At 38.9% G+C, this 13,172-nt stretch overlaps 1 protein-coding gene across 2 annotated transcripts in view; it reads left to right on the forward strand.

Moving 5' to 3' along the window:
• The window catches only part of vtg3 (vitellogenin 3, phosvitinless), a 17,002-nt gene continuing 3,830 nt past the window's right edge, over positions 1–13,172 (forward strand). For both annotated transcript variants that reach the window (XM_034706711.1, XM_034706703.1), the window contains exons 1-24: positions 1–40; positions 488–508; positions 618–769; positions 1,385–1,636; positions 1,715–1,876; positions 1,973–2,121; positions 2,216–2,366; positions 2,648–2,805; positions 7,133–7,298; positions 7,408–7,533; positions 7,674–7,892; positions 8,359–8,576; positions 8,674–8,771; positions 8,847–8,971; positions 9,060–9,161; positions 9,252–9,371; positions 9,576–9,765; positions 9,898–9,985; positions 10,139–10,324; positions 10,550–10,688; positions 10,771–10,939; positions 12,374–12,483; positions 12,575–12,661; positions 12,868–13,074. In XM_034706711.1, the coding sequence (XP_034562602.1) occupies positions 1–40; positions 488–508; positions 618–769; positions 1,385–1,636; positions 1,715–1,876; positions 1,973–2,121; positions 2,216–2,366; positions 2,648–2,805; positions 7,133–7,298; positions 7,408–7,533; positions 7,674–7,892; positions 8,359–8,576; positions 8,674–8,771; positions 8,847–8,971; positions 9,060–9,161; positions 9,252–9,371; positions 9,576–9,765; positions 9,898–9,985; positions 10,139–10,324; positions 10,550–10,688; positions 10,771–10,939; positions 12,374–12,483; positions 12,575–12,661; positions 12,868–13,074 (3,435 nt within the window). The remainder of the gene's footprint in view (positions 41–487; positions 509–617; positions 770–1,384; positions 1,637–1,714; positions 1,877–1,972; positions 2,122–2,215; positions 2,367–2,647; positions 2,806–7,132; positions 7,299–7,407; positions 7,534–7,673; positions 7,893–8,358; positions 8,577–8,673; positions 8,772–8,846; positions 8,972–9,059; positions 9,162–9,251; positions 9,372–9,575; positions 9,766–9,897; positions 9,986–10,138; positions 10,325–10,549; positions 10,689–10,770; positions 10,940–12,373; positions 12,484–12,574; positions 12,662–12,867; positions 13,075–13,172) is intronic.

Genomic DNA, 13,172 nt, shown 5'->3' on the forward strand with positions numbered 1-13,172 from the left:
ATGCGTGGGATCCTCCTCTGTTGCCTTGTGGCTCTTGCCAGTAAGTAAGAAGTGTATTGTTTCAGATATCACGGTCTATCTCTTGAACCTATGAGGTTGAATGAATATTTGCACATCATTACTTTTATTAATTACTTGCAATGATTTCTAATTTAATCCACTGTTAAAGACACTTTTGAAGCACATATTTTGAAATGTTCATCTATTTGCAGTTGATCAGTCATGACTCATCTGTAGAAGTAATTTTCGCAAGATTAAAATTAATGATGACTTTTAAAAGAGTGTCATGACATTTCACTGGTAATGTTTCACCTAGTTTTCCTATGTATCAGATTTTGTTGTATTTAAGTAAGTTAATGTTTTTCCATATTTTAGCCATGTAAGTAAAAAGCTTGTACTCATTCACTTTGAAATGTTAGCTCTTTATCACAAATAATACCTGTGGACATATTCACAAAAAATCTACATTTGTCATATATTCTTTCAGCATGTCAAAGCATCCGATATGGTAAGTTGTTTTATTTATGTGATTATAAAACCAACATTTTGTTTGCTTAAAATTGCATTATGACAATTTTATAATACACTTCATTTGGAAACAAAACAACAACTTCCAGATCTCGCCCTGGACCCAAAGAAAACCTATGAGTACAAATACGAGGGAACGGTGAATTTTGGACTTGGCATGCCGAACTTGGCAGAGTCTGCTGCTAAAATTTCATGCAAGGTCAAGATCTCTGGTGTGTCTGCACAAACATTCATCCTTCAGGTAAGAGTAACAAAATGGTGTGATGTAACTTGTCTTAGGATGCATTGGAAGCACTTAAAGTGAGTAGTGAAGCATACAAAGTGACAGGTTGTTAATTTTATTTCAGAGTCATAAATCAAGTGTGCAGTTAGAGAGCATCATTTGCCATTTATTCATGTATCATTAATTATTTGGACTTAAATGTAATAGTCATCTGGTGAAAGGCTTAAGGAGCTCTTGGAGTCTCTGGTGATGTGTTTTTGAACCCACAGTAAATTTGAAGTTTTTGAAGTCTTTAAAAAAAGTGGTGAAAATCAGGTTTTTCACATTAATACTTGTTCAAGACATCCTCTTAAAGGCACAACCAGTTTCCAGTATCTGCCATTTTTAGTCCATCATATTTAAGGTACTGGGTTAAAAAGAACTGTTGGAATTCGGTACTTGTAAACATCTTCTGACATAGCACGGACAAAAAAAATTGTTCCTGTCTATGTCTGTTGTTTTACAAGTTTCATACGTGCTTCATCCGACATGAATTTGAGCAGATAATGAGAGAGTTTTTCGTGTTGACTCAGCAAAACTTGCTATTACAGCATATGAGCAATGATTAAACTTATTTCTGTCCCTGGTTCAAAGGTTTCAGATCTGGTCTTCGAGGAGTTCAATGGCTTCCTGGGGAAAAACGCCTTCACTGCCTCCCCAAAGCTCTCCCAGCTTATCACTGCCCAGCTTGTCAAACCCTTCATGTTCGACTATACTAGTGGACATGTTGGTGACATCCGAGCCTCGGCTGAGATATCAGACAGTATCGTCAATATTGTTAGGGGGATATTGGGTTTCTTCCAGGTCACTGTGAAGACCACACAGAAGTACTACGAGCTTGAAGAGGTAAGTCTTGTGAAGAAAGGAAAGGCTCCCTCAATATCAGTTACACATTTATTACCAAATGTATAATTGTGCTTGTAGATTGGCATCCATGGAAAGTGTCAGAGCACCTATGTTACTGAGGAGAACCTGAAAACAAAGGACATGACCATCACTCATGTTGTGGATATTAATAACTGCAAAGAGAAAGCAGCCATCTACAGGGGAATGGCTACTGCTGTTTTGGACAAAGTCGCCAAACAGGTGTGTTCATCTCACTGCAGACACTTCTGATACCGCAGTAATCAAGGAAACAGACCAAAGTAATTGCTATTTGTGTTTGTGTGTTGTCCAATCTAGAGGGGGGAATCTGTCATTTCAATAGTGAGATATGTTTACACACTCAAACCAACAGCAGAGGGAGGTCTCATTACTAAGGCTCAGGGCTTGGAGCAGCAGCACTTCAGTCCCTTCAATGTGAAGGGCGGCAATTTCAAGATGCAAGCCGTGTAAGTTGAAGAAATGCTGGGCACATTATGTCCGTGCATTCACAATGTCCGTCTGCAACACATATTGACTGCTGTGAGTAACTTTCTCCCGCAGGAAGGAAATAGAGCTGCTCGGTGTGAGTGACACAGCTGAAGCCCTCACGTTTGGACCCATGGAAAGCAAGGGCAGCCTTATTTACAAGTTTGTGGATGCAGAATCTGATGTCCCCATTATGATGCAAAACCTACAGGACCCAGTACCAAAGGTGATACTCAAACTCCTGATTAGTATTTTCTGAAAATCTGCCCAGGAAGAACCAGAATGCACTATTAACTATACGCTGAATTAAACCAGATACAGAGATAGAAAGAAAGATTCCATGCAATCACTTTAGTTAAGTGTATTGTGCAACTGTGATGAAATAATTCACAATTTCTTTCAAGCACAGATGAGTGATCAAGATAATCTTACTAATGACTTATTTTCTGTCACAGAGTTTCTCTTTTATTTCGACATTCAGAAGCTTAACTCTGTTCCTCTTCACAGGTCATCGCCTTGGTCAAGAAACTGGCTGAAGCTAATAAATATGACATTGACAGTGCATCAACTGAGGATGTGTTGAAGGCGTACCAACTTCTGCGAGTGACAGATTATGAAGGACTGGAGCTTATGTGGAAGGAGTTTAAAGGAAATGATGAGCACAGGTGAGTAGCTGTTTGTGTTGTGGAAACTATGAGACCCCTTCTCTCTTTTTGCCATAGGAGTTTGTAAACAGGGGTTTTAACAACTTTTCAAATGTTACTCTTCCTACAATTTCAGTCAATGAAAAATGTAGATTCATATAGATAGGCCAATTTTGGTATTACCATGTGGCCATTATATCTTTTTACCAAGAATTAAGGAAGCCAATGTGGAAGTGCAAAATACTGCAGTACCTCATGTGTCCACTTGTGAATCATTGCTAAAGCTTAGGGATCCCATTAACACCCATATTAAAATGTTCAGTGATAAATGTAAATTGTTCACAGCCTGGTTAAAAAAACAGTATTTCTGTACACCCAATTTACAGGGGGTGTATCTCTATTTAAATCTTCTGTTTTGGTGATATTAAGACCAAGAGTCTTGCATAGATTTGCAAAATAAGGAACATGAGTTAGGGTTAGTTGACTGACAGGCAGGCAAAATGTAACCAGTCGCCAGGAGACTTAAGGCAAGCGGCAATCTCCGGATGCTTTAGAGTGTTACATTGATTCAATTTACAACAAAATATCTAATATTCATGAAAACAAGCATGGTAGGACCTTTTTCTTTCTTTAATGCACTTTTCATTCACCCCTTTCTTTTCTTCCCCCTTTCCATTTCTTGGGTCAATGTTTTATGTTTTTGTTGTATGTGGGGAGTGAGTATGCTGATGGAAGAGGTGAGGCTGGGTGGAAGAGGGATGATAGAAAGTACATATGGACAGTGCACAAACTGGAGAAGAGAGTCATTAGTTCTCAACGATCCCAGGGAAATGTTGTTAAACCTCAATCGTACAGCGATTACCTTTATTGGATAATGCATAGAAGGAACCTGCAAAATCACTCAACATAGTACTTGTATCTCTAGAATATGAATAGTGCAAATCTAAAAATTATATCATGGAATGTGAATGGTGTAAATAACCAAATCAAACGTGGACAAATTTTAAAACACTTAAAAACACACTCTTCAGATGTTGTTTTTCCTCCAAGAAACCCATTTAAAAAATGGAAATCTATCGCTTTAAAAAAAAGAGAGTGGATTGGAGACCTGAGATCAAAAAGAAAATAAGTGAGTACATACACTCATTCGTTGATACAAATAGAAACTCCATCTCTGATACCCCACTAATATGGGAAGCATTGAAATGCTGCCTCAGAGGAGGATTAATTAAAATTAGCAGTCTAAAGAAAAGAAAGCAGCTTCAGGAAGAAAACAAACTGTTAACAGAAATCAAGTCGCTACAAAATTCCCTCTTGAAAGAACATAAGCACTAAGTATGGGTGAACCTATGCAAACTTAAAGTGAAATATGACGATATTATAAGGGGAAGAATTGAATATAAGCTTAAAAGGTCCAAATTAAACCAGTATGAACATGGGGAGAAAGCAGAAAAGTGGTTGGCTTCAAGACTGAAAAAACAGATGACTAAAAATACAATATCATGCATAAATCTTCCAAACAACTCCCCCACCTCTGACCCTGCTCTAATTAATAAAACCTTTGCTGACTTCTATGATAACCTGTATAATAAGTCAGACAGTGGCAACAACCCTGATGCAATACAATTAATTTCTAAAGAACATTATCTCTCCTGCTTAACAGAGGAAGAAACTGTAGAACTGCCAAAAATCCAAATTGAAATAACCACAGCCATCAATTCATTCTCTAAAAATAAATCCCCTGGACCTGATGGCTATACCTCAGAATTGTATCAAGAGTTCACAGAGGATTTATCTCCTATACTTTTACAGACGTTTCAAGCATCCTTTGTCAAGGGAAGCTTTCAGAATCAGAATCAGAATCAGAATCAGCTTTATTCGCCAAGTATGCTTGAACACACAAGGAATTTGACTTTAGTAAACTGTGCTCTCTTTGTACAAGGCATAAGAATAGGAATAAGAATAAGAACTACAATAAAAAATAAAATAAAAATATAATAACAATAACCTTAGCTATAAATACAAAGAAACAACAAATAGGCTTGACTAATATGTACAGGCTAAAATAATATGATAAAGTGCAGTGGTGAGTTGCAGAGGTAGTTTTACATTATAAAATAGCAGTTAAATAATACAAAAAATAGAAATATGGAATTCTGCTTGAGAATTGTTGCATTGTGTATCTACATGTATATTTACAGAGAGTATTTATCTGACAGGTATGACACTGTTATGGTTTAGTGTTCATCAGAGTGACAGCCTGGGGGAAGAAACTGTTCTTATGGCGGGTTGTTTTGGCGCACAGTGATCTGTAGCGCCTGCCGGAGGGGAGGAGTTTGAAGAATTTGTGTCCAGGGTGTGAGGGGTCAGCGGTGATGCTACCTGCCCGTTTCCTGGCCCGGGACCGGTACAAGTCCTGGATGGGGGGCAGGTCGACACCGATGATTTTTTCCACCCATGTTAAATTATTCCCACATTACCTTAATCCCCAAAAAAGACAAAGACCACTTGATATGTAGCAACTATCGCAACTATCACTTATCACAAATATAGACAATAGAATATTGCAACAGAATAATTTCAACCTTTATATGGCATGGTAAAAAGGGCAGATGTTCATACTCAAGGATGTCTAACACATATATAAAAGAGGTGGACTACAGCTACCCAATTTCCATCTTTATTGTTTGTCTTTTGGCTGCCAGCATGTCGGTGAATTATTGGATCCTCTGGTGAGCAAAGACTGGAAACACATAGAAGAAAGTACATTACAGAGACTAAACATGAGCACAAAAATTCTATATTTCATGAAAAGATGTCCAAAGGAACTGATGAACAGCCCTATAGAGGCATCATTTAATATTCTTAAATCATGTACAAAACTTATTGGAATCAATACAACAACATTAACAAACAAACCACTATGGCAGAACTCTAACATAACAATCAATAAAAAAGATTCTCAACTGGAACAGATGGAAAATCAAAGGAATCACTACGGTTTACGGCCAGATGAAATCTGTTCATTTACAAATGTTGGATGATATGTTTAGTGGCTGACTCTCCCTTTTGTTTAATATCTTTTTTGTCTTCCATTTACCGATATATGGGTGGGATGGGGTTGGGCAGGAACTGGTTTGATGGTTGATGGAGGCGAGAGGGGCTTTGCTTTTCTTATTTTCTATTTTTTTGTTTTTGTTCTGTTACAAAAAAAAAAAGGTTAGTTTTCCATAATGAGAGGCACAGTTAACTTGATCGACAGGTGGGAACACTGTAGTTGTTGGCAAGGCGGCTCAAAGCCCGTCTCTTTACCTCACACTAGCTCAACAGAAGTTAGGTTAAGCTCAGCATTTCCAATATATCTCCTGCCGACAATTGGCTTCAAAACAGCGCTTCAGAAACAGATGGGTGAGGTTACGGACACTACGTCCATTAATTATACAGTCTATGGCTGAAGGCCCACCTCATCTCCAACTCTTTGCCTGTCCAGACTGACTGAAATTTAGGTTGAGTCAGCATTTCCAATATGGCAACTGCCATTATTTGACTACAGAACACTTATCCAGGAAGTAACGAGTGACATCGCTGAGAAGATGTCAATGTTCTATAGTCTAAGTTTTTACTGAGCTGAGTGCCTTGAACACGTGGATTCCATTTAAAAAAGGCATATTAGTCGCCACACCCTGCTTTTCAAACTGACTGACCACTCCACTAACAGTTTATACAGGATAATCAGATGTTTATTAAAATGCAGTCATAAAAAAGGCCATACAGCACAGTGTTAGAGTTTATGCTATGTATGGATGCGTGCTGAAATGTTCATTAACACAAATTGTGACTTTAAATAATTAAATAAATAGAGGAAGGAAGTTGTTTAAACTTAATTAAACCAAAAGTTAACTATAATGCTATCTCATCTAACCTGAGTGAACACCATACTGACAACCAAAATCCTTTCATGGACATCCTTAAGCCCATCTTTTCATTATAATATATCAAGATATTGAACAAAGTAGTCCAAGGCTATCTTTTAAATCTGACAGTGATCCACTCAACTGAACAGCTAATTGCTGAATATCCTCCCACTTAGTCGAGGAAGGATTAAGTCTGAAATATTACTGCTGATGAATGATTTATTATCCTGTGAGGCATGATGACAGAGAGGTGATGACTGAAAGACTGCTTTCCTTGCTCATTAAGATTAAGGCAGTCATCCTGTACAAGTGCAATTAAACGTGACATCTGAACTTTCTCCTTCACACTTTTATCTTCTTGATTTATTTGAAGCATAATCCTTATCTTAAATATTGCCTGATTCATCCATTCTCTCGCTTCTTATGCTTATCAGACGTTGGTTTTTGGACATGATTGTGGAGGTCACCGATGCCAGAATCCTGAAGTTCTTGGAGAGTAGGTTTGATGCGGCAGATGTGACTGCAACTGAGGCAGTAGAGACCCTTGTGTTGTCGATCAACCATCTCCGTCCTATTCCTGAGCTGGTGGAGATGGCTAAGGTAAGTTGATACAAAGATGGAGAAATAGTTTGTGTGTTGAAGAGTAATTCTTCTTTGGGAACTTTCTCTGACTGCTTCATGTTGGATCTACTCTGTTTTTTCCTCACAGATGTTCTTCACAATGCCCTTTTCTAAATCCACCATCTATGTGTGGCACACTGTGGTGCTCACCTATGGCTCTCTGGTGTACAAGCACTGTAACTATTACACACCTTGTTCAGTGTCTGCTGTTCAGGTAAGAAATTCTGCAGTTTAAGGTTTGAGACAGTAATTCCAGAATAAAACAAGTAACAGCACCATAAGTTCATGGAGATTAAACTATACATAAATATGATTAACTAAACCTGACTGCACATGTATTTAACACCGAATTAGCCTCTGCTGGACCTGGCAACTGAAAGTCTGAGCACTGGCAACGAGGCAAACATGGTCCTTGCTCTGAAAGCTCTGGGCAATGCAGGCCACCCAAGCAGCATCAAAACCATCATGCGCTTCCTCCCTGGAATTGCTGCCACCCCCGTGGATCTGCCGCCCAGTGTGCTGAGCGCCGCCGTGCAGTCTATGAGACTGATCGCTGCCAGAGACCCCCACAGTGTAAGAAAATGACTACACTATATGTAACAAGACTTTGTTCTGCTATACCCTTTATTATAAATGAATGGTAGGTGATTCTGTCAAGCGTATGAATGGTAATTGCATACTCTGTGCTCAATAGTCATTTTCTGATAAGGTCAAATTCAGTTAAAATGTATTTAAATAAAATAGACAAGTATTCTAATCCTGGAAGAGGATTTAATTTTCTGCATTGTGGCAGGTAAGAATTATTTTCAACCATCGTGTGAAAATGGCAAGTCTGATTCCTGCTATTGTCATGTTATCTTCACACTGTGGAGGAACATTATCTTCTCACAGTTTACATCCAGACATTTACAGTAATCTACCTTCTTAAAGTTCATCATCAGCTCTGCAAATAATAGAGACTGTGTTGGAACAAAACAGTGCGTGGTTGAAAATACAATCCCTCTTTTTCTGTAGTCACTTTCATATGTGTGTTTTCAAGGTCCAAGACATCACCATGACTCTGTTCCTGCAAAAGGACATTCCCACTGAGATACGCATGCTGGCCTTCATAATCCTGTTTGACACTAAGCCATCTACAGCTCTGGTGTCCACAGTGACTGCACATCTGCAGGAAGAGAAAGACCTCCATCTTGTTAGCTTTGCATACTCCTACTTGAAGAGCTTTGCCAGATCAAGCACCCCTGAGAATCTCTTCCTGTGAGCAAAACATGTAATATGTTTATTTATTTGTGTTTGTAATCGCACTTCCAAAGCTCTCTTGCTTGAACTTTCTCTTCTCTGTTCTGCATATCAGATCAACTGCCTGCAATGTTGCCGTGAAAATCCTGGCCCCTAAATTTGGTCGTCTCAGCTATCACTACAGCAAAGCATTGCGCGTGGACTGGTTCAATGGTATGCTACTATCCACATTCTTGGACTCTTTAATTTCCCTACAGCCCTCATGACAAAGTGTGTTCCCAAATACAGATGATTTCCTCATCGGGACAGCCACTGAAATCCTCATGCTAAGGAGCACAACAAACACATTTCCCACTGAATTCATGATGAAAGGAAAATTCTTTTTCATTGGAAGAATCCTGCAGCTTCTGGAGGTATGGATTAGTAAAATATAGCATTACAACTCCCACTATTTCCCCCCATCATGAATAATAGAAAGCATCCTCTCTTTTGATGCTGAAGGTGGGGATCCGTGCTGAAGGAATTAAGGAGCTCTTCAGCGCTGGCATCCCTGGTTTCACAGGAGATCTTAGTTACAGTGACTTACAGGCTGTTTTAAATGTGGTAAGTACAAAACTCAAACATACTTGTCTCATTCCATGTCAACTAATTTGTTTATGTATAATTTTTTTTACATTGTGATGTCCTTTACAGCTTCAAAACTGGGAAATCCTGCCTGACGATAAGACCATTCTTTCTTCCTTCATACGTGCTTCTGGACAAGAGTGGTTCTTTGCAGATATCAACAAGAAGCTCATCCAGGACATCATTGGGGTGAGAGAGTGAATAGACACACACACACACACACACACACACACACACACACACACACACACACACACACACACACACACACACACACAAGTAGTAGTAGTATCCATTTATGTCTTAGCCAGTTCAACCAGCAAAATGAGGAGCATATTTTCATGCAGTGCACACAGCCTGTTACACGGCACTCTCCTCTGATCCTTTTCACAGGCTATCAGTCCTTCTGCTGGGAAAGAAAGCCCCCTGTGGGGCATGATTGAAAATCTTCAAAAAGGAGTGTCATGGCATCGGACAAAGCCTTTCTTAATCTTTGAGGTTCGCTACTTCCAAGCTACTACCCTGGGCCTCCCTCTGGAGATCAGCAAATACTATATAACCACCAATGGGATCACTGTCAATGGTGAGAGGTCAAATCCTTCATAATACAATGGCCTTTCAAACCAAATAAGTATTGACTAAAACAACATATTAATTTGACGAAAAAGTTGTTTATGTGTTCTTTTTTTATATATATATATATATATATATAAAGCCAAAACCACACTAAACCCACCACCCACTGAACATCTTGGACAGCTGTTGGCCTCTGAAATTTCTCTGGAGACTGATGGATTTGCAGGGTATAGTATTTCAGATTAATCTTAATTAAGAGAGGTTAACTAGCCAGACTAGCTTTTTAGCTGCATTAATGCAATCTCTGCAAAACTGCTTTCTGTTCAAATTATTCTTGTTATTGTTGAGTTAAAGCCACAGGACTCATATTTTCTTTTCAGCTGGACAAAGGACTTTTGGGTTTTCTATGGCATCAACACAGAGATGTTCCAGTGTGGTACCGAGTTCATAAGTAAAGTTCCCCTCGCCATCCCTTGGAATTTTGCTGCCAAGATCAACATGAGAGAAAAGAAATTTGAACTTGACATCCCTGTGTGCAAGAAAGAGATAGAACTCTTTTCAGTCACGTAAGTTTAAAAAAATAAAGAAATAAGAAACCAAAAGTTATTTTACACCAATGTGTAATTTATTCACAGACCACAAAGCTTGTGTCAATAAAAACATATTGGTATTGCCTCTAAAAGCTTATTAGTCATACAATGTACAGTGTTGTTTTGATGGAATTCTGTTTTATGTTATGCATTTTCATGCCAATACACTAATTTAAGAACGTTTTTCTATCCAACCAACAGCTCTAACGTGTACGCAATCTCCAGAAACATAGAGGAGCTAGCTTTGGCTAAGATGACACCAATAATTCCTGATGCCAAGGACTCCAATAGTGAAGTCGTCAGAACAAACTCCACTATTGTCGAGCCTGAATCAGAGCAGGTACCATCATCCCCCTCAGGAGACTCATGTCTCACAGCACTGAATATCAATCAATATGTTTCTGATTCTTCTTTTCCAACAGTTTGAGACACCAAACGCATGGCATCCAACAACCAAAATGTGTGCAGAGAGTAGCATTTATGGAACCGGTATCTGCGTGGAATCTGAGTTAAAGAGAGAGTATTATCATGAGGAATACCCACTGTACTATTTTCTTGGATACACCCAAATGGCAATGAAAGTAACCCCAGGTATGCACTACAAGTCCTGCACATTACACCATACAGTACCAAGACAAGAATCAACATTTTACAGTACATACAGACTCAAAACTGTGACAAATATTAAGCATTTTGCCCACAGAATTCTAATCATGTTCCTAAATTCACATGAGATGCACCTCTCTCTAAAATGCATTACTTTATTACCCAATTTTCAAACAATGTAGCTACAGTTCCTGCTGACTCAGACATTTATCACTGAGCCAACCCAGGCAGAAAACTCCACTCATACTGCTTCAGGAAAAAAATTACTGCTGTGCTCCATGGATACCACTGTTGACAAAACCTATTTTCCAGCAATTTTGACTTTATAACTCTGATCCTGTATATTATATTATTGACTCACAACAAACTGAGCTTTTGGCTATGAAGGCTTAGCCCTCAAATATGGTTTGCTGACTTCAGTTATGGCCTGAACCCGGAGCTTGTTTGACGATTTCTTTTTCAGCAGTCTGACCAGACTAGAGTGTTTTAAAGAGAAAATCTCATGTGCTTTTATAAAACATCACCACAGTAATGCTTCATTTGTTTTTGGAGTAACCAAACACCACGCTGATGAACTATGTGTTATTTCCCTCTCCGGTTGAAGTTTTAAGAGCTGTTGCACCCTGTGTAATCATTATCATGCTTTTTTGCACTTTCTGTATAAAAAGCTGTGGCCCTCCCTCTTTAACACCAGTCCATCCTAATTGACTGAAACATTGGTATAGTTGGTTAAGATCTGTGCTCACTGTCTAATCTTAAAGCTGGATAGGCATTTCCTACTGACACTAGAATAATCTTGAAATCAACGTACAGAAAAGTGAGGAGCTGAAATTCCAGATTTGATGTTTGTAACTTCTTCAGCATCTACTGTTCCTGTTTCTGAACAGACAGTGTCCTGTGTCACTCTCTCTTCCTGATAGTAAACTTAGCTTACCGAGGAGTGGCTCCCACTCCTCTGCTGCAATTAGTTCAAACAGTTAAAGATCTCGTCTGATCATTTAACAAAGTGTTTTTTATCTTTACTAGAATTTAATGAAAGTGCTCTAAAGTAACTATTTCAGTACGCATAAAATATGCTTACTAACTGTTGGTGGGTAAATAATGAGCTATGTAGGTGTTATTAATATTATGAAAAAGACCTGGTAGCTTATTAATCAACTAAAAGCACTAATCGCATTCCTAAGTAGTGTCTGTTTTATCGAGACTGCAACTTTAAGTGACAGTCATTTTGTGACTGAAGAACACTTTCACATCTCTGCAAATGAAGCTAAAGGTTAGCAAAAACAAGAGGTAACACATTTTCCTGATGGGCTACACAAAACAACTAGAGATTCAGTCCCATTAGGTTTTAAAAGTTAATTATCTGCCTTTTTGCATTTTAGTCTCAGCTCTTTTGCTAATGCATCCCATGTTCATTAGTCCAGGCAACCAAAGCTGTTGAAAAAATCCACTTTGAGGTTAACGCCGGCTCGAGCAGACCTCCAGTGAGTGTTCGCCAACTGCTTGAGACTCTGAGGAGGCTTTCCAAGGTATTTGGCGACCTTTGCAATGTTATTATCTCTGCACCTGCTCTGCTGTTTTATCCGTTCACATTATCTTGTTGCTTAATTGTGTTTACAGGAAGCCACCCAGCAAGTGAGTCTGTCCTCTGATTCAGCCTCAAGCGCCAGAGGATCTCATAACAGCAATCATGACAGCGTAATGCAAGTATGCTAAACATGCTCCACGGAGACAGAACCATAAATATCTTCAATGCAAAATAAGGTAGTTTGTGTCAGATAATCAGTGATGCAAAAAACACTTGCTCTCTCAGCCTAGATACACTTCTGCAGATGACATCAATTGGTCATTAATCTGCATATAATTGAGATGATTCACACAACCTCAGTACAATATTCTGGACTCTCATCCAGGTTTTGGACTCAATACCGAGAGCTGTGTTCAATATCAAAGCCTTTGCCATGGGTGGCAACCAGAAGCCTGATGGCTATGATGCATCCATCTACTACACGCCTGAGGCAAACGCTCAGAACGCCCAGCTGATCATGTCCGAAGTTGGAGAAGACACTAACTGGAAGATGTGTGTGGACACCATCGTGCACGCCCATGCTGAGGCCAAGGTAGATATATTACACATGAACAGGGAGGAAAGCTGGAATACTTATTCTGATTATTATTTGCACATATACCATTCATATATTTAAATAAAGACCATGGC

The sequence above is a fragment of the Notolabrus celidotus genome, chromosome 2, assembly GCF_009762535.1.
Source record: "Notolabrus celidotus isolate fNotCel1 chromosome 2, fNotCel1.pri, whole genome shotgun sequence".
Classification (NCBI taxonomy): Eukaryota; Metazoa; Chordata; class Actinopteri; order Labriformes; family Labridae; genus Notolabrus; species Notolabrus celidotus.